Source organism: Chelonia mydas, chromosome 14 (assembly GCF_015237465.2).
Source record: "Chelonia mydas isolate rCheMyd1 chromosome 14, rCheMyd1.pri.v2, whole genome shotgun sequence".
Classification (NCBI taxonomy): domain Eukaryota; kingdom Metazoa; phylum Chordata; order Testudines; family Cheloniidae; genus Chelonia; species Chelonia mydas.
Window position 1 is genome coordinate 43,588,928 of NC_051254.2, and position 27,744 is coordinate 43,616,671.

Genomic DNA, 27,744 nt, shown 5'->3' on the forward strand with positions numbered 1-27,744 from the left:
CGGCACAGGACCTGAGGGTGCGCAGGGGGCTCCGATTCTGGACGAACCCCACCTCCGAGACCTGTCCTGATGCAGAGAGACCGGGGCCCCTCGCCAGCTGGGGGCGCGGGGGGGGCGAGCCGGGGCGGCTGGTGTTTGTCTGGCTTGTGTGTAATAAAGTGTCTGTTTTTCCATTTTCCTGCGTGATCCTTGGTGTCTGCCCCCCAGCACACCCCAGGGCCCGGACTCACATCCGGGTGCCTGGAACCCCCTGGATGCCCCTTGGAACGTGCCGCTGTGGCCCTGCCCCCTCCCTCCCTCCCTCCCTCCCTCTGTGCCCCTGGGGGGTCCTGCCTGGGTTGGGGGGACCCCAGGGTGCCAAGCAGCCGCTGCAAACTCTGCTGGGTCTGAGCTGGGCAACGCCCCAGGCTGGGAGCAGGGAGGGGCAGGGCTGGGGGCGGGGAGCTGCGAACGCCCCCGGGCAGTGCCGGAGGGGGGGGGAAGGTGCTATTAGCCGAGAAATGCCCTTGTGGGGGGACCCGCGTCACCAGTTACCAGGCAGATCGGGCTGCAACAGGTTAGAGCTGCCCCACCCCATCCCCCGCCCCCTCGCGTGCGCCCAGCGCCGGAGCAGCGCCCCTGGGGGCGGATGAGGGCAGCGCAGGGAGGGTCACACGCCCCCCACCCCCCCACCGCTGTAGGGTGTCGCGCGGACCGGTCCGTGGCTGCTGGGAACCCCCTTCCCCCTCCGCCCCCCGGGGGGGGATCCCTGCGCCCTTCAGTGCCACATTTCCCCGCTGGCTGCCCAGAGCCCCGACCCAAGGCATGCCCCTGAGCAGCCTCTGGACTGTGCCCCCCCAGGCTCCCCCTCCCCCAGGACCCCCCCATGCGCCCCTGGACTCTGGACCGTGCTGGCCCCGCTGCGCCCTCCAATGCCCAGATGTTCCCCTTCCCTGAGAGCCCCCCCGCATCCCCTGAACCCGCCAGCCCCCCTCCCCAGCGCTCCCCCCTGCGTCCCGTCCCCCGGGACACCCGCCCCTGCGCTCTCATCCCCTCCCCGTGCGCCCCCCTCCCCAGGGCTCCCCGTGCGCCCCTCTCCAGCGCGCCCTTGGCCGGGCAGGGCGCGGACGGTCCCTCCCCAGCTGCCGCTTTCAGTTTCTCTTCCCCCGCCGCTCAGAGCCGGGCGGGAGGCGCAGCGAGGCGGATGGCGCTGTTTGAAGTCTGCGGGGCCCCCCGGGGGGGCTGGGACTGTGCGCCCCCCGGAGCCGCCGCTGCGCCCCGGGGACCCGATCACTACAGCTTCGGCCTGCGGGCGCCCGAGCTGGCCCTGCCCAGGGGGGAGCAGGTCAGTGCGGTGGGGGGGGGGAGAGGGAGAGGGAAGTGCCGTGCCGGGGAGGGAGAGGGCAGCGCCATCCGGGGGGGGCAGTGCCCTGGGGGAGGCCTGGGGGGTCAGTGCAGTAGGGTGTGGAGGTAGGGAGTGGGGGCAATGCCCTGGGCATGGGGGGCAGGATGGGGCCAATGCCCTGGGGGTGGAGCAGAGGAGGAAGTGCCCTAGAGGTGTGGGGGGCGGGAGGGGGTACTGCTCTGGGCCTGGGGGGCAGGGCTGGAGAGCCTCCCTCACCATCTCCCCCCCCAGCCGGCCCAGTTCCTGCAGACGTACTCCGAGGAGGGCCGGGACCGGGTGCGGATCCAGCTGGCCCACGGCACCACCACCCTGGCCTTCAAATTCCAGCACGGGGTCGTCGTGGCTGTTGACTCCCGGGCATCGGCCGGCAGCTACATTGGTGAGACCAAGCCCCCCAGCTCTCCCCTCCTGGGCCACTTTCCCCAGTCCCCCCTCCCCAGCCCCTTGGGACTGGCTGGCTCCGTCCACCCCTCCCTCATGCGGGGTTGTGTCCAGGAGCCTGGCAGGTGGGAGCAGGTACCCAGAGCTCCAGCTCCCCACCCCACCCCGATCCCTCGGCCCAGCACCTCCACCCCACCCCTTGGCCTAGACCTGACCCAGCTTGTGACCCCAAATGTGGCCCAATGCACCTGGAGGATCAGACCAGGCCCCCCCTCTCCACCATGACACCCCTCCCCCCAGCCATCTGCCCACGTCACGCAGGGTCCGTCTCTCCTTCCCCACAGCCTCCCTGGAGGCCAACAAGGTGATCGAGATCAACCCCTACTTGCTGGGCACCATGTCGGGCAGCGCGGCCGACTGCCAGTACTGGGAGCGCCTCCTCGCCAAGCACTGCAGGTGCCCATCCGGGGAGGGGGCAGGAAATGGGTGTCCAGGGCAGGGGACTTAGGAGCTGGGTGCTCAGGGAGGGTCTGGTGTGTGGGTGTGTGTGTGGGGGGGGTGGGTACTCAAGGAGGGGACCCCATGGTGGGGAGGGGTTTGAGGTGGGAAGCTCAGGGGGGCTGGGATCTGAGACTCACCCCATGGTGGGATCTGCCTCCCCCCGACTCCAGGCTGTACCAACTGCGGAACAAGGAGCGGATCAGCGTCTCGGCTGCCTCCAAGCTGCTGTCGAACATGATGTGCGAGTACCGGGGCATGGGGCTGTCTATGGGCAGCATGATCTGCGGCTGGGACAAGAAGGTAGAGACTGGGCCCCCTGCCCCAAGCCACAATGGGAGGGGACTCTGGGGGGGAACCCCATAGGCTGCCTCAGTGTCCCATAGCTAAGCCCTCCCGCATCCCCATCCACCTTCACCTCTACAGGGGATCCCCCTGGCTCAAAGACCCCCTGACACCAGAATCCACAGTCTCCACATTGGGTCCCCCCTTCCCTTTGAGGTTCAGGCCCCACAGACCTTCCCCCCACCTCTGATCTGACCCCGGCAGCTCCAGTCCCTCGACCCACCCTCAACCCCCACTCTGGTCCCAGCCACGTCTCACCAGCTGCCCCATCCCTGCAGGGCCCCGGCCTGTACTACGTGAATGATAATGGCACCCGTCTCTCCGGCTCCATGTTCTCCACGGGCTGCGGGAACACCTACGCCTACGGGGTGATGGACAGCGGGTACCGGCCCGACCTGAGCGTGGAGGAGGCCTACGACCTGGGGCGCCGTGCCATTGCCCAGGCCACCCACCGTGACGCCTACTCCGGGGGTGTCGTCAACAGTAAGGCATCAGGGCTGGGGTGGGGCCCCTGGGGGTGAGCACCAGCATACCTGGGTCCCATCCCTCCTCAGGGATGAGCCTCCTGCACTGCTCTGCTGGGTCCCATCCTCTCACTCATCAGGGCTGAGCCTCCTGCACTGCCGTCCCAGATGTCTGGATCCCAAAGAATCACAGAACTGGAAGGGACCTCGAGAGATCATCTAGTCCAGTCCCCAGCACTCAAGGCAGGACTGTATTATCTAGACCATCCCTGACGGGTGTTTGTCCAACCTGCTCTTAAAAATCCCCAATGATGAAGACTCCACAACCTCCCTAGGCAATTTACTCCAGGGCTTAACCACCCTGACAGTTTTTCCTAATGTCCAACTGAAACCTCCCTTGCTGCAATTTAAGCCCATTGCTTCTTGTCCTATTGTCAGAGGTTAACGAGAACAATTTTTCTCCCTCCTCCTCATAACAACCTTTTATGTACTTGAAAATGGTTCTCATGTCCCCTCTCAGCCTTCTCTTCTCCAGACTAAACAAACCCAATTTTTTCAGTCTTCCCTCGTAGGTCGTGTTTTCTAGACCTTTCATCATTTTTGTTGCTCTTCTCTGGCCTCTCTCCAATTTGTCCACATCCTTCCTGAAATGTGGTGCCCAGAACTGGACACAATACTCCAGTCGAGACCTAATCAGCGCAGAGCAGAGCGGAAGAATTACTTCTCGTATCTTGCTTACAACACTCCTGCTAATACATCCCAGAATGACGTTCGCTTTTTTTGCAGCAGCGTTACACTGTTGACTCATATTTAGCTTGTGCTCCACTATCACCCCCAGATCCCTTTCTGCAGTACTCCTTCCTAGGCCGTCATTTCCCATTGTGTGTGTGCAACTGATTGTTCCTTTCTAGGTGGAGTACTTTGCATTTGTCCTTATTGAATTTCATCCTATTTACTTCAGATCATTTCTCCAGTTTGTCCAGATCATTTTGAATTTTAATCCTGTCCTCCAAAGCACTTGCAACCTGTCCCACCTTGGTATCATCTGCAAACTTTATAAGGGTACTCTCTATGCCATTATCTAAATCATTGATGAAGATATTGAACAGAACCGGACCCAGAACTGATCCCTGCGGGATCCCACTCGTTATGCCCTTCCAGCTTGACTGTGAACCCCTGATAACTCTCTGGGAACAGTTTTCCAACCAGTTATGCACCCACCCTATACTAGCTCCATCTAGGTTGTAGTTCCCTAATTTGTTTATGAGAAGGTCATGCGGGACAGTATCAAAAGCCTTACTAAAGTCAAGATATACCACATCTACCGCTTCCCCCCCATCCACAAGGCTTCTTACCCATCAAAGAAAGCTATTAGGTTGGTTTGACAGGATTTGTTCTTGACAAATCCATGCTGACTGTTGCTTATCACCTCAAGTGCAGTCCTGCATTTAGGAAGGAAGAATCCCATGCATTGCTACAGACTAGGGACCGAATGGCTCGGCAGCAGTTCTGCAGAAAAGGACCGAGGGGTTACAGTGGATGAGAAGCTGGATATGAGTCAACAGTGTGCCCAAGAAGGCTAACGGCATTTTGGGCTGTATACGTAGGGGCATTGCCAGCAGATCGAGGGACGTGATTGTTCCCCTCTATTAGACATTGGTGAGGCCTCATCTGGAGTACCGTGTCCAGTTTTGGGCCCCACACTACAAGAAGGAGGTGGAAAAATTGGAAAGAGTCCAGTGGAGGGCAACAAAAATTATTTGGGGGCTGGAGCACATGACTTACGAGGAGAGGCTGAGGGAACTGGGATTGTTTAGCCTACGGAAGAGAAGAATGAGGGGGGATTTGATAGCTGCTTTCAACTACCCGAAAGGGGGTTCCAAAGAGGATGGCTCTAGACTGTTCTCGGTGATAGCAGATGACAGAACAAGGAGTAATGGTCTCAAGTTGCAGTGGGGGAGGTTTAGGTTAGATATTAGGAAACACTATTTCACGAGGAGGGTGGTGAAGCACTGGAATGCGTTACCTAGGGAGGTGGTGGAATCTCCTTCCTTAGAAGTTTTTAAGGTCAGGCTTGACAAAGCCCTGGCTGGGATGATTTAATTGGGGATTGGTCCTGCTTTGAGCAGGGGGCTGGACTAGAACCTCCTGCGGTCCCTTCCAACCCTGATATTCTATGATTCTATGATTCAATGTCTTTTAGGTGTTTGTAAATTGATTGCTTAATTATTTGCTCCATTATCTTTCCAGGTACAAAAGTTAAGCTGACTGGTCTGTAATTCCCTGGGTTGTCCTTATTTCCCTTTTTTTTATAGATGGGCACTATATTTTCCCTTTTTGTCTTCTGGAGTCTCTCCCGTCTTCCATGACTTTTCAAAGATAATTGCTAATGGCTTACTTGTCAGGGGTGAGCATCCTGCACTGCCATCTTGGATGCCTGGGTCCCATCCCCTCACTCTGGGGGGGTTGGAAGCACTGCTGGGCTCGCCCTAGGGATGCCCTTCCAGACTCCTGGGTCCCATGTCCTTACTCCGTGGGGGCTGGAAGCGCTGTGGGGCCCCCTGCTGGCTGCCCTTGACCCTCCCATGTCCTTCTCCCCCAGTGTATCACATGAAGGAGGATGGATGGATCAAGGTGGAAAAGACAGACGTCAGCCAATTGATCCACAAGTACCTGGAGGCCAGGAAGTGAGACAGGACAGCGACCAGAAGGCTCCGGATTCAGGGATGCAGGAGACTCAGGGCCAGCAGGGGATGCGGTTAACGGGTTTCTGTGTGTGATGCAATAAAGAGAAACAGTGAAAACTAAATCCACACCACAGATTGGAAAGTGTCTCCCAGCTGCTGGGCCAGGAACGGGGGCTAAGGGCGGAAGGGGGACCTGGGCGGTTGAGGAGGGGAGCTGCGTTTTACCATGAAGCAGAGGCAATGGGAGGCAGGCGCAGAAATTCACACTGGTTAGTGCAGCACCAGGAAAACCAGGAACCCAGGAACCATTCGCCCAGCTCCGCTGGTGCCCCCCAACCCTGCTTTGCCAGCCCTGGGCTCCCTTCCAGCACCCATCTGCCAGCACCCCTCAGAGTGACCCTCCCCCGCTATTCCAGCCTGGGGGTCCCCCCATCCAGCTCTGCCCAAACTCACCTAGCACTGGGGTCTCGCCGCCCCCAGCTCCGCCAGTGCCCCTCAACCCTGACACTCAGCCCCGCCCCCGACTGACCCAGGCTCTGCACTCAAAGGGCAGCGAAAGGAGCCCAGCCCCATTCCCCAGGCCGGATCCCACCGGGAGCCAAGGTCTGAAGCAGAATCTCAGACTCGCACCCAGGGGTGTCTTTAACCCGCGGGGATCTGACCGCGTCGGACCCCAGACTCCCTCGGCGGCTCTGTCCCAAGAACCACCGGGGGGCTGCACGGGCCAGCCGGAGCTCGTGGGGAGGGGGGCGCAGGTCGGCCCCGGGCCCCCCCGTCGGAGGATGCTGCGAGCCGCCGGTGCAGGGAGCCGGGACCCGGAGCAGCCCAGAGGCGGCGGCCGGTGCAGCCCGGGCTCCCCCTGGTGGCCGCAGCCGGCAGCAGCAGCGGGCGGGGCCCGGGAATCCCCCGAAAGCGAAACCGGGCGGGCTCGCGCGGGGTCCGGGCGCTGCCGCCCCGGGAGAAGGAGCCGGAGCCGGAGCCGGAGCTGCAGGTACCGGGCCGGGGGAGCAGGCAGCGGGGGCAGGAGCGCGGGGGGGCAGGAGCACGGGGCATTGCCGGGGATCGGGGGGCGGTTTGTTCCCTCCCCCCAGAGCTCCAGTGTCTGACTGGGAAGGGCTGGCTTTGCTGGGGGGCGATGGGGACTGGAAGGCACCAGGACTGGATCGGGGTAATGGGGGGGTACGCGGGGTGCTGGGTAGGGGGCAGCTCAGGGCCATAGGGTGGAGATGGAGCTATGGGGTAGATTGTAATGGGGTGTGGGGAAGGGGTGTGTGGGGACTGGGGTACGGGGCAGGGTTGGGGGACAGATTGGAGTAAGGCATAGGGGGTCACCCAGTGCTGTGGGTCCCCAGCCTCCCTGCCCTGTATAACCCCTCCCCCATTCTTTCTGCAGACTGTCCTCCACCATGGCGCTGCCCCTCACCCTGCGTCTGGGCTGCCCCCTGCTGCTCTGCGACCTGGCCCTGCTGGCCCTGCTGGGCTCGGGCGCCCCCTCGCTGGCCCCCCTGGGGCTGCCGGCCACCTGGCTGGAGGCTGCGGTCCGTTTTCTGGGGCTCTGGGGGGCCTGGGGGCTGCTGGCCCCGGATCGGCCCGGCCTGTCTCCCACCAGGGCCCTGGCTGCCCTGTGCCTGCTGCCCCCCTTGTACCTCACCCTGCGGAGCTGCCTGCCCCTGCCCAACGTGCCCCCCGCCCTGCTGGCCGGCGCCCCCTGGGCCTGGCTGCTGCTGAGCTATGGGGCAGTGGGGCTGGCCCAGCTCACCTGGGGGGCCCTGGGACAGAGGGACAGGGCTGGGGGGCCCGGCTCTGAGGACACGGAGCGGGAGTCCAGGGCCACCCTGCGCCGGCTGGTGGGGCTGTCCCGGCCTGATGTGCCCTTCCTGTCCGGGGCCTTCGTCTTCCTTGCTATAGCTGTGATTGGTGAGTGGGCCGGGGGGCGGGGGGGGATTCATGGGACTAGGGGGAGGGGACTTGGGGTGTGAGCGGGGGGCTGTGTTACTAACAGAGCCAGGCAAAACCTTCCAGCCAGAGCCACGCAAGAGTGGCCCAGCAGCTCAGGTGCTGGCCTGTAAACCAGGAGCCCTGGGTGCAATTCCTGGTTCTGCCACAGTGTCCCTGGGTGACCCTGGCCCTGTCACCTGCTCCTGCTGAGCCAGGGGTTTACACGCAGTTAGGCACTGGCAAGATTTACAAAAGCACCCTGTCTGCAGTGTTAGGTGCCTAAACCCCTTGGGAAATCTGGCCACTCTTGGAAGTGGGACTCCAGCACCTGGCTCATCGGGCGATTTGGGAAATGGTACCAAGCTGGCTGTGGGCCCTGTGGGGTCCGTGCAGACGGGAGCGTGCCCCCTTGTGTGGTTCCCTGAGTCCCAGAACCAAGGCAAGTGCTCCAGGGAGCTCTGCACGGGATGGAGGGTTGTGTCTGGGGATGGATGGAGGGAGGCGAGCAGAGTTTGCAAAGGGCCTAGCGTGTTGAGTCCCAGTTTCCGAGGGGGCGGGATGTTGCATGGGAAAGTCTCTTGCGGGAGGATTCCTCTCCCTGGGGATCCAAGGAGACTCCCTTGCCCAGGACAGCCCCTCTCTCACCCCCGTGTCTCTGCAGGCGAGACGTTCATCCCCTACTACACGGGACGTGTCATCGACATCTTGGGCAGTGCCTACGACCCTGACACCTTCACCACCGCCATCGGCCTCATGTGCCTGGCCTCCTTCGGCAGGTGAGACCCCCTGGCCCCTCAGCCCCAGGGCGAGCCCCCCAGTGTCCCTCATGGGACCCCCAGCCCCAGGGAAACCCCCAGGAAACCCCCTTCACCTTCCCACTGCCACCCAGGACCCAGCCCTTGGAGATACCCATCACCCTTTGCTGTCCCACAGCCCTGGGGAGACCCCCTCTCAACTCCCTGCTGCTCCCCAGCCCCATGGAGACCCTCTGACCCCCACCCACTGTCCCCTGTGACACCCCAGCCCTGGGGAGAACCCCACTACTCCCAAACTCCAATCCTAACACAGGTCTCCCCCACCTCACATGCTGCTCCCCCCCATGGGATCCCAGCCCTGCCCTGGGGTTCCCCAGGCCAATGGGGTGGGGGCTGTGCTGGGCAAGGTGGGAGGATGGTGTATCTGGAATAGGCTCCGTATGAGGTGCTGGTTCCAGCGGTGGGATCAGTCTCCCCCATGTCTGTCCGTCCCCTCCCCCAGCTCCCTGGCCGCCGGCTGCCGCGGGGGACTCTTCATGTTCACGTTCTCCCGACTCAACATCCGCACCCGGTGCCAGCTCTTCTCCTCCCTGGTGCACCAGGACCTGGCCTTCTTCCAGCAGGTCAAAACAGGTGGGTCCCTCCCTCAGTGACGCCCTCCTGCCTCCCCTCCCCCAAGTAACCCCAGCATCTACCCTATTAGTGCCCCTCCCCAATCCCCACCTCCAGCGTCTGCTCACACCAACCCCCAGCCTCTGCTGCACCCCACTACAGCCCAGCTCTCCACATCCCCTGTATTGGCATAGTCTTCCCCTCAGCACCTTCCCCCAGCCCTGCCCCGGCACCCTCCCAGCACCCCTGTGGCATCCGTTCTGCCCCAGCATTGCCCTCCCATTCTCCCCCAAACACTCTTCCCCCCACCATTCCCCCTGCCCAGTCTCCCTGTATCAATGGGGCAGCCTCCTCTCCCCCAGGCTCTGGATAGTAACAAGGCCCTTGTTGCTGCGGCCCCACAGCCCCCTGTCCCCCCCCCCGCCACCCCAGCCCCCAGCCCCCAGCTCCAGGCCTCCCGGGGCAGATCCCTGTCTCACTGTGTCCCCTCTCCCCACCTCAGGGGACCTGACCTCGCGCCTCTCCACGGATGCGGCCATGATGAGCCGCTCGGTGCCGGCCAATGCCAACATCTTCCTGCGCAGCCTGGTGAAGGCGCTGGGGCTGTACGGCTTCATGCTGGGGCTGTCCTGGCGCCTGACGCTGCTCACGCTGGTCGAGACCCCCCTCACCATGGCCGCCCAGAACCTCTACAACGCCCGCCACCAGGTACAGGGCAGGGGAGACCCCCCTTACCCTCCTGATCCTGGGGAGACGCCCCTGAGATCCTGTGACCCAGAGCCCCCCAGGGCAGTCCCTTTATGGAGCTCCCCTCTCTGATCCCAGAGGGGGTTGCCTTCCAGTGGGGTGTTTCTGGAGGGTCCCAATGGGCTTTTCTTGGCCCGGTGCTGTTCAATATTGTTACTGATGATCTGGGTGGAAAGTTAAACCCATTGCTGGTCAAGTCTGCAGGAGACACTGAGCCTGGTGGGTGGTGGATACTGATGGGGACTGGCCAATTACACACAGCGAGCTGGATTGCTTGGCTCACAGACCCCCCAGCCCTGGGACTCCCCGCCCTTTCCCCAGGGAGGGGATCCCCCCAACTCACAGACTCACCAACCCTGGGGCTCCCAGCTCTGCCTTTGGGGCGGGGATCCCCCCTCTCACAGCCCCTCTGATCTCCAGCCATCAATGCTCTCTGTGAGGTGCGGTTTGACATTCAAAGATGTCTGTGAGCTTCGTGGGGCAGGGACTGCCCCTTTGTTCAGTGTCTGTGCAGCACTTGACCCAGCTCCTCTACACTGGGGGTTTTGCTGGCCTAGTTCTTCCCTTGGGGGGAGGGGGGTGTAACTCTGCCATGTAGACAGGCCCAAGGCAGACACCTAGGCTCCGGAGGTGTGGGTCACCCTTACAGGCTGGGGAGCGCTATCCGGAAAGCAGTGATCCTGGGGAGGGTTTAGGGGTGACCGTGGACGAGCAGCTGGCCATGAGCTCCCCGTGTGACGCTGTAGCTAAGAGGGCGAACGCGACCCTGGGCTGTATAAAGCTGCCTTGCCATGAGAGGCTGGCGGAGCTCGGTCTGCGCTGTTTATCCGAGAGACGGGTCGGGGGGGCTGGACCATGGTCTGTAAGTCCCCCCTGGGGGGAGGTTTCTGCGAGCAGGGGGCTGTTTCATCTCACAGGCGAAGCAGAACGGAGCCAATGGTGGGGTCTGAAGCAAGACGAATTCAGGCTGGAAATGAGGGGCAGACGTCTACTAGGGAGGGGATTAGCCACTGGGCCAGCTGACCCAGGGGCGGGGTGGATTCCCCAGCACTGGGAGGATCGAGATTTGAGTATCTCCGAAGAGTCCCCCACCAGGCAGGTTACGGGGCTAGAATCCGGGGGCCCGGGTGCGACTCGCTGCCCGGGGCGATGCAGGAGCCCAGACGCGGTGGGCGGGTTGTGACCCCTCTCTCCCCAGGCCGTGCTGAGGGCGATCCAGGACTCCCTGGCGCGCTCCGGCGAGGTCGTGCGCGAGTCCGTCTCCTCCATCGAGACCGTGCGCAGCTTCGCCACCGAGGAGGAGGAGTCGGGGCGCTACGAGGCGGCGCTGGCCGAGACCCACCGGCTGAAGAGCCGCCGCGACCTGGAGAGGGCGCTCTACCTGCTCTTCCGCCGGGTGAGCCGGGGTGGGGGACCCAGGTGTCCGGGGGAGGCAGTTGGGGAGCTGATGGGGGAGTCAGTGAGAACCCAAGTGTCCGGGTGAAGTGGTTCATGAACCAACGAGGGAGCCAGCAAGAGGGGTTCCAGACATCTGGGGATGGCAGCTCACCATCTGACTGGTGAGCTGGGGGCAGGGGACCCAGCCATCCAAGGAAGGGGGTTTGCTCTCTGAAGGGGGAGCCCGTGAGAGGGGACCCAGGCATCCGGGCATGGCAGTTCCTGATGCAGTGGCTTAGCTGGAGAAGAACAAGGGACCCAGGTGTCCGGGGAGGGCTGATAGTGAGACAGTGGGTGAGCTGGGGACAGGGGGACCCAGGCATCTGGGACTGAGGTGTGTTAATTTTAGGTTTGGGGTGCCCAATGCCTCCCTCCCTGCTCCCCACATGACTTGTCTCCCCTCCCCCCCCAGCTGCTGCAGCTGGCCGTGCAGGTGCTGATGCTGTACTGCGGGCACCAGCAGATCCGCGCCGGGCTCCTGACCAAGGGCAGCCTGGTCTCCTTCATCCTCTACCAGGGGGACGTGGGCAGCTATGTGCAGGTGAGGGGCCCAGCGCCAGGGACGGGGCCATAACGGGGCCACCTCGACCAGTCTGTCATTCTCTGTCTGTGCATCCATCCATCTCTCCATCCCCACATCCACCCATCCTTCCCTCCATCAACCTCCCGCCGACAACGTCCATCTGTCCCTACACCAACCCTTTCATCCAGCCATCTCATCGCCCCTCCATCCCTCCGTCCACATCCCTGCTTGCACCATCCATCTGCCCCCACACTCACCCCTCCACCCATCCATGTCTCCATCCATCCCTATTCTGTCTGTTCCGCTTTCTTTGACTCTTTGCTCTTGCCCCAGACCCTGGTGTACATGTACGGGGACCTGCTGAGCAATGTGGGGGCGGCGGAGAAGGTGTTCGAGTACCTGGACCGGGAGCCGGCCGTGCGCACCGACGGGACGCGGGCGCCGGAGTCGCTGCAGGGACACGTCTCCTTCCACAACGTCTCCTTCTCCTACCCCTCCCGCCCGGACTGCCAGGTCCTAAAGGTACCTACAGCGAGGCGGCTACACCCGACCCCCAGCTCGTGGCCCCAGGGCTCCTGAGCCTTCCTCCAGGGAGGGGATCCCCCTGGCTCCCAGACACCCACAGCCCCATGGCTCCTGGCCTGTCCCCCGGGGAGGGGATCCCCCAGCTCAGAGCCTGCCCCCTGCCCCAGAGCTCCTGGCCCTTGCTCCCAGGAGGGATCCCCCCTTGCTCACAGACCCCCCAGTCTCCAGCCCTCCATGCTCCCCGTGCGACTGGCACTCTGAAACTCTCCCGGCTGTTCCAGGCCGTGTCCTTGGAGCTGCGCCCCGGGGAGGTGACGGCGCTGGTGGGGCTGAACGGCAGCGGGAAGAGCACGTGCGTGGGGCTGCTGGAGCGGTTCTACGAGCCCCAGGCCGGGGAGATCCTGCTGGACGGGGCGCCCCTCCGGGAGTACGAGCACCGGTACCTGCACCGCCAGGTGAGGGCAGCAGGGGCAGGGTCTGGGCTGCTGCTCACTGGGTGTGACGAGTTGGGCAGGTCTCAGCCCATAACGCCATCCCCTCTCCCCGGCAGGTGGCCCTGGTGGGCCAGGAGCCCGTCCTCTTCTCCGGCTCCATCCGGGAGAACATCATCTACGGGCTGGGGGGCTGCGGGGAGGAGCAGGTCACCAGGGCGGCCAGAACGGCCCACGCCTCCGGGTTCATCGCAGAGCTCGACAGCGGCTTTGAGACAGGTGAGTCACCATCATCCATGCTGCAAGGGCTTCTGGGAAATGTACCCTCCCCCCCGTAACCAACTAGCCCCCACTCCCCTCCCAGAGCTGGGATAGAACCCAGGAGTCCTGGCTCCCAGCCCCCCCTGCTCTAACCCACCAGCCCCCACTCCCCTCCCAGAGCCCGGGAGAGAACCCAGGAGTCCTGGCTCCCAGCCCCCCCCTGCTCTAACCCACCAGCCCCCACTCCCCTCCCAGAGCCGGGGAGAGAACCCCGGAGTCCTGACCCCTCCCTCTCTCTCTCTGACCCCCTGCAGACGTGGGGGAGAAGGGTGGGCAGCTCTCAGCAGGGCAGAAGCAGCGGATTGCCATCGCCCGGGCGCTGATCCGCCAGCCGGCCGTGCTGATCCTGGACGAGGCCACCAGCGCGCTGGACACGGAGAGCGAATGCGCGGTGAGTGGTGGGGGCGGTGGGATCCGAACTCCGAGCCTGGCCGGCCTGAGTGTCTCTGGTCTGCGTCGGGTGCAGATGGATCCTAACGCGGCTCTGCTCCTCCCCCTAGATCCGGCAGTCGGTGCTGAGCCGGGGGCCCCGGACGGTGCTGGTGATCGCCCACCGCATGCAGACGGTGGAGAACGCCGACAGGATCGTGGTGCTGGAGGGCGGGGCCGTGGCCGAGGAGGGGACGCACGCCGAGCTGATGGGGCGCGAGGGGCCCTACTACAGACTGGTGCAGAGAGACCTGGCCGAGTAGCCCACCGCCCCGGGGAATAGCCCAACACCAGCCTCACGGGCCTGCCCCCTCCTCCCGCCGGCCCAGTGTTACACGGAAAATATTGACAGCGTCTGATCGGTGTATTATGTTGGGTCTCTGGCTTTATCGTCTGTGTTAGGCTTTGGGTTCTGTGCAGAGGGGTGTCCCGGGGGGTGGAGGTCGGGGGGGGGCAGGCGTGTTCGACTGGCTGAGCGCGAGACGAGTGTTTTGTAAAATACATTAAAGGGGTGAAACGTCCGACCGGAGTCTGGGGTGGCCTTTGGCTGGAAACGCCGTCGCTGGTCTCGTGGCCCAGCCCAGGGCTGCAGGTCGCTCTCGGTTGAACCAGTCCGTGGCTGTAACGCCCCACGGAGTCAGTCGTGTGTCACGAAGAGCGTGGCCTCCCGGTCAGCTGGCGCTCGCCGACCCCCACGGTGAGCTGTGAGTTGCCGGGTCAGGGTGTGGCTGGGGCTCGGCCCCCGGCAGAGCCAGCTCGCGGCTGCGGAGAGCCAGCAGGAGGCGCTCCAGGCTCTGAGCTGGGGTGCAGGGGGGTCTGTCTGTCTCACAGTAACAGCAGCTGCTGCCTCTCAGCGCCGGGGCCGGTGTCACGCCTGGTTCATTCCCGGCTGGCAGAGCAGAGCTGATCCCGGGGAGGGGGCCGCAGGTCACACGGACGCTGCTGGCATGTCAGACAGGCCTTCGCGCCTGGGGGGAGCAGGGGGTGTGAGACAGGCTGTTAACCATGGCCGGGCTGTGGGATCATTCACGGTCTCCGAGCTAAATAAAACGTAACAAGGCTAATGGAATCTCTCCGCTCCGCTGGGTTTGGTCAACATCACTATCTCCAGAGGGGGAAACTGAGGCACAAGTATCAGGGGCGTGATTTGTCCTTCAGGATTAGTCAGCAAGTCAGTGGAGTCCTGGCTCCCAGCCCTTCCCCCACTGTAACCCTCTAGCCCCACACACCCTCCCAGAGCCAGGGATAGAACCCAGGAGTCCTGGCTCCCAGCCCCCCCCAGCTCGAACCAATAACAATTCTTTCCTGAGCCTCTGTGGACTAAGCCCGCAAAACCCAGCACTGGCTCCCCCTGTGCTGGGTAAGGCGCTGAAGGAGGGGGGAGCGGGAGGGGTAGATTTGGGTCGAGGGGTGCCCTGTTTGTAGAACTGTCTCTCCTCCCAGTCCTGCTCTGGAGGATGGGCTTGTTGCTCTGTACAGCAGTGCAGGGGCGGGTGTTGTTTTTGTGCGGGTCCTACACCAGCTCTGCGTCGTCTTCCACCCCCAAAGCTGCGGCTCCGGGCTTCTCAGTCGGGGGTGAATGGAACCGAATCTGTTCCACTGAGCGGGGTGGGGAAGGGGGTCGGGGCAGCCCCCAGGGACGCACACCCAGGGGAGGGTGCAGCCGGGAAGGGGTGGTTCTGCTTACCCAGGGTAAAGGTACAAACTCCCTCGCTGTATCGGCTGCCCGGGCCAGGGGCCGCAGCGGGAGGAACAGGCCCCCACGGCTGTCCAGCGCTCGGGGAGATCCCTGACCGACCTCACCCCAGGGTAGCCGGCGCTGTGGCACTGGGAGGGCTGCTCCTGTCCACACAGCTCCCGCCTCTCAGGGCGGTGGAGCACCGGCTCCGGGGGGGGACGCTCTCCTGTCGGCATAGGAGGCGGTTTCGCGAAGCACCCCAGCAGAGCCGCTGCACCGGGCCGCCCTGACGGTGGGGACCCGCCACAGTAGCATTGATGGGAGAATGAAGCAGATGCCCAACCCCTGCTTTCAGGGCTGCCTCCCAGCTGCACCAGCCCCTTGCCTCGGTCAGGGTCACGAGCCGGGGGGCTGGTAAATGTGGCTCCTGCTCTTGTTCCCCACCCCCACTCACCTGCCACCCATTAAACTGGGCCCCAGCCAGGGCGGGTGGGTGGTTCTCAGGTGCTGAACTGGGCCTGACCCTGTCCCCCTAGACCCCCTGTGTCTGAGCCTCTGAGTGAGACTCCCAAGGGGAGATTAGCCCCCTCCTTTTCCCCTGCACAGGCCCTGTTGTGACGAAGTTGGGGATTTTTGTCGTGTTTTACATGAATAGCGTGTGCGTGCCTCAGTTTCCCTGTGTGCTGCATGTTTAACAAGGTGGTGGGAGAGGGGTGGTTGTTGCCGAGGACCAGGTGTCACCTCGCCTAGCAGCCGGGACCCCCAGACAATGGCCTAGAGATGGGAAACCCTAACAACTGGTGACCTGCAGTCCAAGAGGCCCACCCCAGCTTGGCCGTCAGCCGGTTCTGGCCAGTGGGAGGACAGTGGGCTGCGGGGTGACCTGACCAGCTGGTTCCAGCCAGCGGGGAACAGAAGAGAGAGGGCCCCAGCGTCCTGTTTACCTGGGATGGAGGACAAAGGACAGGGGAGGAGCTGTTGGGGCCCCTGATATCAGATGCCCAAAGCGCAGGGTCTCTGGGCTGGAGGAGGGAGCAGGCAGAGGCCCCCTGGATGCAGGGGAGACTGGGGTGCGCTGGGCTGAGGGAGGCCAGGCCTGAGGCCCGGAAAGTTTCCTGTGCTGGGTTCAGACGCTCAATAAACCCTCCTGTTTTATGCTGGCTGAGAGTCACTCCAGCCTAGAGAACAGGGGGGCATTATTCCCTCTGGGAGTGGAGACCCAGGGGGTCCAGAGCGAGGGGACTCCCTGAAGGGGCCCACAGCAGAGACAGGGGTGCTGAGGCTCAGAGAGGTGCGACTCCAGGAGGTGGAGGGGCTGGACCCCCGAGAGAGAGTGGACCCCCGGGAGAAGAGCTGTCTCAGTGAAAGGGGCACCCCCCACGGGGCCAAGAGTGGGCACGATCTGTGCGTCCGTGACACCCGTGTACGGAGAGTTCGCTGCAGCCAGGCCGGTGTGACCGGTCCAAGGCTCCTCGTGGGGCTGCAGCGACACACGGCTCAGCCTGTACGGCTGGGGATGCCCTGCCTGGTACGAGCACCTGTCCCGGCTAGGGGTGGTATCGACTGCCCTGTCGCCCCCCCGCCCAAACCCAAGTAGTGACGCTGGTGCAAACCCCGCGTGGCTCAGGCCGTAGCGGGCGAAGGTTTCCTCACCCCACGGGCGAGCGTCCGTAGGAAACCCCCAAGCAGCCCAGAGCACAGCGCACGTCACACACCGTATTTATTGGGGGGGGGGGGATATGACTGGTAAAGGCGAAGAAACCCACCCAAACCAGCGCCCTGTGTGAGCTGCCCTCGCCTCGGACCCCGTTAGCGACAGGGGGGAAGGGCCACAGCTGAGGTGCTGCCCTCTGAAGAATTCATTCTCCCCAGCTGGCCCCAGTCGGCTGTCAGAGCCCCCAGGCCAGCCCCCCCTCATTCCCCACCCCAGCCCCATTCCAGGATCTGAACCCTGTCCTAGCCCGGGGGTTACTCTGTGCAGGGCCCAGGCTGCGTGGCCCCACACAGGGCAGACTGGCACTCGGACCCTAGAGCAATGGTGGCTGCAAACAGCCTCCTGCATCTCAGCCCGGCTTAGCTCCCCCGTTCAAAGGGCCTGTCAGCCCCGGACCCAGCTTAGCTGCCCCACTCCCCACCCCTGCTCCCTGCTGCAGCTGGAGGAGGGGTTAAGGGGCTGGCTGCTCATTTGAACCTGCGTTTAAAGGGATCTGTGAGGAGGCTTTCCAAAGCACTAAGGGATTTAGGAGCATCAGGTTCATTGCCTATTCCTGGTAGACATGCTCCTAAATCCCTTAGGCACTCTGGAAACTCTCCTCCTGAGTCCCTGTAATGTTCCTAACCCATCATCTCTGCCCTGTATCCGATGAGCGGACAGCAGGGGCAGCCTGGCCTGTCTCAGCCCATCAGTCAGCCTGTCACGCAGGGCAGGGCGGCTCTGGGTAGCTGCGTCTCATCCGTGTTGCTGCTGCCCAGCCCTGCCCCTGCCCAACGCCCATTATTCACCCCCCCCAAACACTTCCAACCACCCCAAACCCAACGTACACGCGCACCAGCCCCTTCCTGCCAGGCCCCTGTGCGCCTCAGCCCTGCGACACCCCCCCCCATTCCCTGGCCCGCCACGGACAGAATCCTCCAAACGGGCTGAGGAGAGTAAAAACCACACATTTATTGTGTCCCCATGAAAATCACCAGGAGATTTACAACGTTACTGTTTAAAACAGTTGTTAAAACCTTAACAAAAGAAAAAAATTACATCCGTCACACACAAAATCAACCCATTTGGGAGCAGAATTGGCGCCCGCTTAGGCTTTGTCTACACACAAACGTGCACCAGATCAGTGAGCGGACACGGATTGATTCTGGTAGAAGAGGTGTGGCTTTTTCTGGTTTCACTTGTCAGTTTAAATCAAAACAAGCCCCGTCTTACACCAGATTAAGCGTGTCCACACAGGGATTTAACTAGCCCACTTTAAGTTCACAACTCTGTAGTTACACCAGTGCAAATCGCAATGTAGACAAGGCCTTACACTGGCGTGACCAGTGCCCTGACAGCAGGATTTATCCCGTTACAGAGGAAGCTGCCGCAGCAAAAAGAATAATATCTTAATACCTTAATCACCGCAGAAACAGAATCTGGGTCTGTTACAATGGAAGCAGACAGAACAGTGTGTGCTGGGTAATGATTCATTCCAGCCCACCCTGGTTACTCTTCTATACAAACAAGATCCTCAGCAAAACAAGTTTTCATTTTATCAAAAAAAAAAAAAACAAGAAAAAAGAGAGTTCTGTAGAAATCAAACAATAAGCGACCCCGACCATCCCTGGCAGTCTGCAGCCACGGAGAGTGCAAGTGTTAAATGAAAGCTGTATTTGCTGGGCGATTAGCTCGGGTACAATCAAGGCAAAGGGCTTTAAGCAGGCTGTGGAAGGTGCTGATGAGCTGTTGCATGCCCAGGAGCCTGATCTGCTCCGGTCTCTCCTCGCGTCTGGGCCCCCCCAGCAGGCCGTGCAGGGGCCGACGGGCTCCGTCACGCTGCAGAAACGAGACGGGGAGAGTCAGCGCCGGGGTCCAGGTGAGCAGAGTCAGCAGTGCCAGCCACGATACCGGGCGCTCACCTGGCACTCGGGGTAAAGCTCTGACGGGGCGCCACACCCCACGCCAAGGGGGGGAGACCGTAAAGCCGTTCACCGCACCCACTGAGCTACAGTGATCACTGCTCCCGGCGGCCAGCGCAGCATCCGTGACGCATCCCGGCCCCTTCCCCTGGAGCCGGACACACCCCACACCCCCTCCCCGAGTCCCTGCTGCCCGGAACCCCCCCTGCAGAGGGGAGATGCAGACCCGCCCCCACACGCAGCACCCCCTGACTGCAGGGAGATCGGGGCAGGGCTCCCCACGCCTGGCTGGTCAGAGGGGCAGGGCTGGGGGACTCTGGGCAGGGGTCTCCCCCCAATGAACCCCTCTGGCTGGTCTCCCCCTCACTTACCCTTGACACAGATGTTAGATCCCTGGTTGCTTCCTGGGAGGGGAGAAGGAGAAGGGGGGTGTTAGCGTCTCCGGCCCCGACCCCCGCCTGGCCCCTCGTGTCGGCGTTTACCCTGCTGCAGGGCGGGGGTGACGCTGCCCCAGCCGAGCGGCTGCACATTGCCCTGGTGCAAGGGACGACGAGGGGGGAGCCAGCGGGAGACAGGGCTGGTCACTGCTCCCCGGGGCTAAGATCCCAGCACCCCCCCCCCACTGGGGACTTGGACATACGGGGGTGGGACTCTCAGAAGCACTCGGGAGTGACTCAGGAGCCCAAACCCCATTGAAATCAGTGGGGCTGAGGCTCCTACATCCCCCGCCTTGGTGTACAACACGTCCCATCGGCGCCAAACCCAGCTCCCAGCCGCAGCAAGAGGGGGCGGGGTTAGACCCAGGCCAGACCCCGCCAGGGCGAAATGCTGCTCCGAGGGGTCAGACGCCCCCAACCCCACGGGGAACACACACGGCCGGTCTGGCACGAGGTGTGCGCGCCGCTACCGACTTCACGGGCGGCTGCGGACCGCGGGCTGGGAATTTCAAAGCAGCCGAGCGGAGTTGGGTGCTGACACTCCCCCGACTCCCCTAGGTTCTTTTAAACTCAGCCTAATCAGGGGAAATCGACCAGCACAGCTGTGACTGAATAATTCAGCTCTGCCGGTCAATCTCCCCATGCAGCCAAACCCCCAGTGTCACCGAAACACCAGGGACCCCCCCACCCCACAGAGGGACCCTGAGGTCCATTAACACGTCCTGTGCCTCCCCCCAAGGCCTCCGGCCCCAGCACGTCCCCTGGGCTAGCGTCACCCGCCCGTCACCTACCGGAGCTGGAAGAGCCTTCGTGAGCTGTGAGGGAGAAGGAAGCTGGGGTCAGTGTCTCGTGGAACGCAGGGTCCCTGTTCTCCCTGCCCCACGCTCGTTATACACGTACACAGCCCCGTGACTCTGAGCCAGGTGTTGGTGTTTTACACTGTGCCCAGATACCATGGTGATGGGCGACCTGTACAGAGCACCCAGGCCCAGCCAGGGTGCCAGCGTCACTGGCCAGGACTGTCGCTGGCCAGTCCCGCTGCTGCAGCTCCCCAGCCTCCGAGGCCGTGGGCGCTAGGGGAGGTCTCTGGGTGCTGGCCCCAGGCTGCCATGTACCAGGTCACCCAGCGACAGGAACAGGGGCGCAGAGAGGGCTCAGCACTTACCTGGCGCCGCTTTGTAGTCGCCTTTCTTCTTCCCTGCAGAGACAAGGCAGATTGCAATGAGCACGGCTGCTCCCGGGGCAGGAACTGGCTCCCATCTGTGCCCATGGCCCAGAACCAAGGGGCCCGGCCCATCGCAGGGGCAGGATGACAGGCTCTGTACGAACCATTTTCCGGAGCCACACAGAGTTTTGGGGGGTGTGACGGGGTTTGCTTACCCTGAACTAGCCCAGACAGGGTTAAGCCCGTATTATTGACAGCAGAAGTCCCATCTCCCCAGCGGTGCTGGCATGCTCCCGAGGCTCTCGCAGTATAACGGGAGGGAGCCCAGCTCCTTCTGGGCCGGTGGCCGCAGGGGAAGGACCTGCCTGGGAAGGGCCGGCGGAGGGCCAGCCCACAGCCCCTGACTGTGCTGGGAATCAGAGTCTCCCTGGGCCCACGTGAACCCCGGCGACAGGAGGAGCCACAGGCCCAACTCACCAGGGAGAATCCGAAGGCTCATGAGAGACCCCAGCGCAGGCTCTGGTCGGGAGTGACCCAGGGAGGGGGATGGAGTGGTACCTCCCACCCGGGAGAGCTCGGCTTGTCTCGGTAGGACCCCCCCGGCTGAGTCAGTGGCAGACTGGGTCGGGGCCCCCGTACTGGGGCTGCCACATCCCTTGGTGGGTGCCCCCCCACTGAACTCTGGCCACCAGGCCACGCTGCCCTGCTTCCACATCACCTGTGTTTTGGACCTTAGACCCTGACCCGGCCGTCTGGAAAGCTGCGGAGGGGACTCGTAGGCGGTGCTCTTCTGCCCTCTACCCCCGTTTGTCTGACCGGGGGGGGTGCACAGACTGTCACAGGGGGCCTGGGGCAGAGTCTGAGGCCCCCCACCACTGCAAGGGTGTCAACACGCAGGGGGAGACCCAGATGGTGAGGGGCAGAGAGCGACCCCGCCCCACACTCAGCCTGCCTCGGGGGCGCCTGTCCTGGGGGGCTGGGCCTGGCTCCCCACTCTGAGCCCTGATGCACGGGGTCACAGCACAGACTCAGGTGTGACGCTGCGACCCCACGTGCCAGCTCGGCACTGCTCAGCTTCTGCGGCTGGGGGCTCAGAGCAAACTGCCCCTTTGCTCCCCACCGGGCAGCCCTGGGCCCAGCAGCAGAGCGGGGCAGCCACACAGCACTGACGCCGGGGGCTGTGGGGGGGGTGCAGGGGCCCAGCCAGTCCAGAGCAGCCCAGCAATCTCCCAGCCCAGGCACTAGGGTGATGGGCACGTCACCACGGCCTGGCACAGACACCCGGAACTTACTGAGGAAGACAACGGCTCCAGCGACGGCAGCGACCAGCACGAGAACCCCGATAACAGCACCCACGATCAGCATCACGTTGGACTTGGGCTCTGAAAAGGAAACGGGAATGGGACAATGAGCAGGGGAACCCCAAACCCGCATGCTCTGTTACACGGGTCGGTCACCTCACCCCACATTGGTGCCCCATAACCCCCCAAAATCCCCTCCCCCCATTATGGGGGTCAATCTCCTGGCTCCCCTACTAGTGTCCTGTATCTCCCCCCACCCCCATCACAGAGATCAGTCACCCTAACCCCCCACTAGAGCCCCACAACCCCACTGAAATCCCCTCCCCCACATCCCAGGGGTCAGTCACTTCACCCCCCCATTAGTATCCTGTGTTTTCCCCCTGCCCCCTTCCTCCCATCCCAGGGCCAGTCCCCCCTTACTCCAGGGCACTCTCAGATCCTCTGCCAGGCTGGGGTGCTCCACGCAGCAGGTATAATCAGTCTCACTGCTGGGGTCGATGTCGATGGTGGCCCGGGTCTGGTAGGTCCCGTCCCCGCTGGGAACCACGTCCCCACGGTTCGTCTCCTGCTGCATGGCCACCCCCTTCTTCAGCCACACGACGGCCACGTTCCGCGGGTAGAAGCTGTGGACCCGGCAGGAGAGCGTGGTGAGACCCGCATCCTGGCTTGGCCGGTCGCTCACCTGCACCCGCGGTGGCTCTGGGGGGAAGGAGACACGGAGCTAGAGAGAAACTCCCCGTGCTGGATTCCCTGGGGTGGCAGCAGCCGAGGGGGCTGGAACCCCCCGTGAGAGGCACCGGCTCAGCCCCCTGCACAGGGAGACCCGGCACCTGAGCCCCCCGCGCCTCTCTCAGCCCAGTGACCCCAGACGGCTCCCCCTTCCGGCCGGAGCAGGCCGCGCTCGGGCAATGCACCGCAGGGGACAGCACGGCCCCGGCCTGGCCAGAGGGACGGGGCCTGGGGCAGCCGCGCTCTCACGTCAGATTCGGATACACGTGGCCCATGGCCAGGGCGCAGACACCCCGAGGGGCTCCGCTCAGCTGGGGTGGGGGGGCGGGGGGCTGAACGGGGCAGGGAGACGAACGGCGGCTCCTGCAGCGATGCTGGGGCCTCGCCTCATGTGGGGACAGAAACGTCCTGCCAGGGACGACGCTCAGCACGATGGACATGGGGGAGCGATCTCTGCAGTGAGGATACACCCCGCTCAGTGACCCCCGGGTCTGACGTGCCCCCCTCACCTCTCCTCTGCAGCGTCTCCTTCCCGTACTCCAGGTACTTCCCCAGCCACTCGATGCAGGTCCCCTCCAGGTAGGCTCTGTATCTCTGAGCGATGCTCCTCTCAGCATCCCATTTCTGTTTGGTGATCTGAGCCGCGTCATCTGCTGCCACCCAGGTCTCCCGGTCCTTATCCAGGCTGAGGAAGTCTCGCCCATCGTACGCATACTGGTAAAACCCCCCTTTGGAGCCGTCATCCCGGAGCTCACAGCCGTACATCCGTTGGAGAGTGTGAAACCCTGAAACACACAGAGCCGGGGCCCAGGGCTGGGTCATGATTTGAGCCACTGGGAGCAGCTCGAGATTCTCGAACACCCCCAGCCGCCCTGCAAGGGGGGCACCAGACCCTGAGACCCTCTGCTCACCACACCCTGCCCCAGGTAAAGAGCGGTAGAGGTGAGTCCTCCAAGCTGCCTGGAGAGGCGGCGGGGAACAGCCAATCAGGGACCAGCAGGATCCTAAAAAAGGAGCCGCTGGGCAGAGGAGTTCAGTTCCTGGCTGGAGCCAGAGGAGCAGGACGGGGCTCCTGGCTGGCTGCAGGGCTGGGCAGATCAGTGCTGGCTGGAGCCAGAGGAGCAGGCCAAGTCCTGGGGCTGTGGGGAAGGGGCCCGGGGATATGCAGTAGCAAACGGTTAAAGGAAAGCAACAGGCAGCGGCTACTTGTCGGGCCCCTGAGTCGGGACCCGGAATAGCGGCTGGCTGGGCCTGGGTCACCCCTATCGGTCACAGCGGGTGACAAACTCTGAGCGAGGAGTAGCCCAGAGGGTGCTGAAAACCCAGAAGTGTCACGACTTGTTAAGCTTTGTTACCGCCCCCCTCAATGTCCTTCTGCCCCTGCACCCTGTGTACCCCCTCTGCACCTGCTACTGCCCTACAACAGCCCCTTCCACCCGCCTGCTTCTGAAACTGCTCCGTGCCAGTCTGTCCTCCTCTGCCCCAGTCCCCTCCATCCCCCACCCGCTGCCTGCTCTGTCCCCCCCGCCTCAGCACCAGCCCCCTCTGCACCTTCTGTGCCCCCACCCCAGCTCCTTCTGCACCAGCCCCCTCAGTCCCACCCAGCTCCCCTCAAGACGCTGCCCTCCTGGGTCACCCCCACTCCTGGCTCTGCACTAAGATGGGAGCGGAGCCTCCTGCCCTGCAAGGGAACAGCCTGAGCTCAGCATGGCCGGGACACGCAGGCAGCTGGGGGCGCGGGAAGCTCAGCGCAGACAGGACACGGAGAGGCCCGGGGATGTGGGCTTGGGGGGGGGGGAGGCACAGAATTAATGAATGAGGACGCTGGGTTTGGGGAGAAGGGGGAAGTTCAGCTCCCATCTGGCAGCTCCTGCAGTGGGGCCAGAACCACCCGACTCTGGGCTAGTAGGGGGTAGGGGAGCCCTGGGGCCGCGTGTGCATTCCTGGTTACAGTGTGACCCCTGGATGCTCTCACACGCCCTGGGATGGGGGGCGTCCCCCAAGCGCCTCAGCCACGAGAAGGCAAAACAAACTATTCCCACGTTAGAAAAGTGATTCCGACTGACTGACAGTTTCTGCTCCGTTTTACCGGGGCCGCAGCTCTGTCCCCCACGCCAGGCCGGCTGCAGCTCCATGGGCACGAACAGACCCGGCAGGTGCTGCCTGGGAAGGACCGGGCCAGCTGCCCCCAGAGCCTGCCTGCCGAGACAGCTCCCCACGTACAGGACACCGGCCGCTGTGGGCTGAGCGTCAGGAACGAGCCTCTAGCATTACAGAGAGAAAACGGTGAATTCCTGCTGCCGAGGAACTGGGCTAGGATGGACCCGCCAGGGCTTTTTATCCAGCTGGCCAGAGAAATGCTCCGAACAGGTGGGTGAGGGGGTCGGGTCATGGACCTCGTGACTCAGAGAAAGGAAACGGTCAATCTGTCAGGACAGGTTTTCCGTTTCTCTCCCAGCTACACGGACGCAGACCCGGACCCCAGGGGATTCCCACAGCAGGGAGCCGTCAGGGCTGTTCCGACAGAACGACAACCGGGGTGCTCAGCTCCTTCTCTGCTACCGGCAGACACGGCGCGGGGCCCCCTCCCACCAACAGCAGCATGGGCTGGTGCCGGCGTGTCCAGCTATGACACGGTGGGAAGGTCTCACCATACGGGGCAGCACAAACCTGCAGCCCCGGGGCTGCTGCAGCTCTCAGCAAGGGGGTGGATGCTGGGGCGGCTCTGACTTGCAGGCTGTGGGACGCACCATCTCAGCCATCCTGGCATGGCAGATTCTGATGCTGGTTTTCCTTTAGACGTCGGATGGCAGAGAACAAACTGATCCCTGGACACACACACAGCCCGTGTGCAGTGGGTGTGGATCTCGAGGGCTCCACGAACACCCAGCATTTGCCAGAGCTCCTCCCTCGGTGAGACGGTGCTGGACAAGAAGAGGGAAATCGCCATTCCTTGGGCCCGGGGACAAACAGGGATCATCTTTGGGGGAAAAAGCCAAGTCTCCATTTGAAGAACCCCCTGATTGCTGGGGAAATAACCGCTACTAACCTTTCTGTAACTGCAGGTCTTCGAGATGTGCTGCACACGTCCATTCCCAGGTAGGGGTGTTTGCACCCAATCACCGCTGCCGGAATATTTCCCCCTAGTGCTACCCATCGGGTGGGCTCGGGCGCCCCCTGGTGCCGTACGCTCCTAGAGCTGGTGTAAGGGGCCCCACCGCGCCCCTCAGTTCCTTCTCATCGATCAGTAACCGTCGTTTCTTCTTCCAGCGCTTGCTCGGGTCCATTCCGATTTCGGTGACTCACAAGGCGCGGCACCGGAGGTGGGCCCGGAGTTCAAGGACAAGCCGGCTGCAGCTCAGCGGGGCCAGAGCGTGCGTCATCTCTGGCCTGCTGAGTGAGGGCCCAGTGCGCTGGGAACGTGCGCACCAAGGAGCAGGTCGCAGCGCTGCAGGTACCCCGAGCAGGGACTTGCGCTAGAAGGGCCGCTGAAGAGGCCTGAGACCCCGTGAAATGAGCAGTTACGTTCGGCAGACGGGGAATCCCCGTGAGGTCAGGACACACCTGGATGCGCGATGTAACCCAAGATGAAATCCTCTGGGCGGAGACGGGGAGCCCCTTCGTTCTTCCCGCTATCGCTAAGAAAAGCTGCGGGGATTTACGGGAAGGGTTTAGTCCCCTGAATGTCAAATGCCAGTGCCCGTCTGACGTCCAGTGAGCACAGGCGTTGTCCTTCCCGGTCTGCGTGCGGCTTAGGGCAAAGGACTGGGAGAAAAACCAGCTGGTTCAAGTGGAATTGGGGACCCCACGTTTGGGAGGAACTTTGGAGGTGGGCGTAGCTGGACTTTGTGTCTAAAGGAGATCGTGTCCGGGGGCTCCGCAGCGAGGGCTCGGATCTCTGACTCTCTTCTGGCCGACGTGATGGGTCCCGGAAAGGCGACCTTTCCACAGAGGTGAAGCAGTCAGCATGGTGCTAGCGGCTCGAAGGCTGGGCCCATCAGCTTTCAGAGCACAAGGTTCAGGTCTCGGGCGGGGGGAGCGGTTCCTTCATCTGAGGGAAATACCCCTCCAGGCCTCTGAGGAAACGAATTCCCCGGTGAGCAAACCTTTGGCTGGCCGGCTGAGACGGCCGCCAGCTGGACTTTGACTGAAGGGAAGGCCAGGCTTTGCGGGTTCAGGGATCGGAGGTAACCCAGAATGAGCTGCAGCGAGGACTGCACGGGTGTAACGCCGCACTGGGTGGAGCAGATGGAGAATCATTTCCGCTTTGCCCCATCAGTCGCCCTCATGGAGGGTTTCCCACTGCCAAGCAGAACTCTACAAACAGGCTCTGAACAAGCCGGATCCTCAGGGTTTAGCCAGGAAGATTCCAGGCCTGCAGGTGCTGCGAGCTAAGGTCGGGTGGAGCAGCTGGCCATGGTCCTGAGCGATCAGGTCCGGGTGCAGTGGGATCCGGAGCGGGGCCTCTACCGAGTGTGGTACGAGCGTGGTACACCAGTGTCGTCTGGGCCACGCGGGGGCTATCGGGATGACCCGGGCTCGGTCCTGCTTGCTCTTCGTCAGACCCTTGCGTATCGACAGAATGGGGGAAAGGCGCAGAACAGGTCAGTTGACCCTGTCCGCAGGAAGGCGTCCGTAAGGGGCTGTGACCCCTCAGGGAGCAGAGCTGCTGGCATGGCCTGTTGGCGCGGGTGCAAACAGGTCTACGGGGGAAATCCCCGCCTGTGGAAGGGTCCTTGGCAATATCTGGGTGACGGGACCACTCGTGGTGAGTGGAGAAGGACCTGTGGAGACGATCCGCAGGCTGTTCTGCACCCCTGGTAGATGAGAGGCTTCGAGGTCGGTGGAACGTGCGATGCAGAAACCCCACGGACGAGCTGCCTCCCGGCATGGGGGGGAAGAGCGAGCGCCGCCCTGCCCGTTGACGTAGCACATGGCTGTTGTATTGTCCACGCGAACCGAGATGGTCCGGCTTGCGATGTGGGCCGAGAACGCGCGATATGGGAAAACGTGGACTCTCTCTCTCAGAAAGGCCCCTGCTACTGCCATACACTTGGTGAAGACTGCCGGGGCGGCCGACAGACCGAATGGCAGGGCCGCAAATTGGTAATGGGTCTAGTTTACCGTAAATCTTAAACACCTTCTGTGGCCTTGGAAAATTGATATGTGGAAGTATGAATCTTTTAAGTCGAGGGCGGCAGACCAACCCCCTGGAGCCAGCCACAGGATGATGGAGGCCAAGGAGACCATGGAGAACTTCCACTTTCTGAGACAGTGGTTGAGCCGAGGAAGGTCTAGGATCGGTCTGAGACCTCCCCTGGCTTTGGAGATCAGGACGCAAC

General features: G+C 62.9%; 3 protein-coding genes across 12 annotated transcripts in view; 2 read left to right on the forward strand and 1 right to left on the reverse strand.

Annotated features, from left to right (window-relative positions):
* Positions 1–650: 650 nt before the first annotated feature.
* Positions 651–5,881, forward strand: PSMB8 (proteasome 20S subunit beta 8). Its single transcript, XM_037913757.2, has 6 exons — positions 651–1,324; positions 1,616–1,763; positions 2,110–2,221; positions 2,437–2,566; positions 2,887–3,091; positions 5,675–5,881. Exons 1-6 carry the CDS (start codon positions 866–868, stop codon positions 5,761–5,763), a joined length of 1,143 nt encoding a protein of 380 aa, XP_037769685.2. The 5' UTR covers positions 651–865; the 3' UTR covers positions 5,764–5,881.
* A 645-nt stretch (positions 5,882–6,526) lies between these two features.
* TAP2 (transporter 2, ATP binding cassette subfamily B member) lies at positions 6,527–14,541 on the forward strand. Of its 5 annotated transcripts, XM_043527884.1 has the most exons (13): positions 6,654–6,751; positions 7,115–7,124; positions 7,164–7,676; positions 8,359–8,473; positions 8,955–9,085; positions 9,567–9,772; positions 11,010–11,207; positions 11,661–11,789; positions 12,105–12,293; positions 12,578–12,751; positions 12,847–13,006; positions 13,303–13,439; positions 13,549–14,541. In XM_043527884.1, exons 3-13 carry the CDS (start codon positions 7,166–7,168, stop codon positions 13,738–13,740), a joined length of 2,142 nt encoding a protein of 713 aa, XP_043383819.1. In that variant the 5' UTR covers positions 6,654–6,751; positions 7,115–7,124; positions 7,164–7,165; the 3' UTR covers positions 13,741–14,541. The 5 variants fall into 5 exon arrangements, with proteins under 5 accessions (XP_037769665.2, XP_037769666.1, XP_043383820.1 ...); XM_037913737.2 differs by lacking the exon at positions 7,115–7,124 and having other exon boundaries at positions 6,527–6,750; positions 7,153–7,676; XM_037913738.2 differs by lacking the exon at positions 7,115–7,124 and having other exon boundaries at positions 6,625–6,738; positions 7,147–7,676.
* A 3,259-nt stretch (positions 14,542–17,800) lies between these two features.
* The window catches only part of LOC102930327 (H-2 class I histocompatibility antigen, Q9 alpha chain), a 36,075-nt gene continuing 26,131 nt past the window's right edge, over positions 17,801–27,744 (reverse strand). For 4 of the 6 annotated variants that reach the window (XM_043527912.1, XM_043527910.1, XM_043527911.1 and 1 more), the window contains 7 exons: positions 22,912–23,187; positions 22,094–22,372; positions 21,665–21,754; positions 20,373–20,405; positions 19,999–20,022; positions 19,142–19,174; positions 17,801–18,687 (listed from right to left, as the gene is read on the reverse strand). In XM_043527912.1, the coding sequence (XP_043383847.1) occupies positions 18,683–18,687; positions 19,142–19,174; positions 19,999–20,022; positions 20,373–20,405; positions 21,665–21,754; positions 22,094–22,372; positions 22,912–23,187 (740 nt within the window). In that variant the 3' untranslated portion in view covers positions 17,801–18,682. The remainder of the gene's footprint in view (positions 18,688–19,141; positions 19,175–19,998; positions 20,023–20,372; positions 20,406–21,664; positions 21,755–22,093; positions 22,373–22,911; positions 23,188–27,744) is intronic. The other 2 variants (XM_043527914.1, XM_043527913.1) reach the window with 1 other exon arrangement.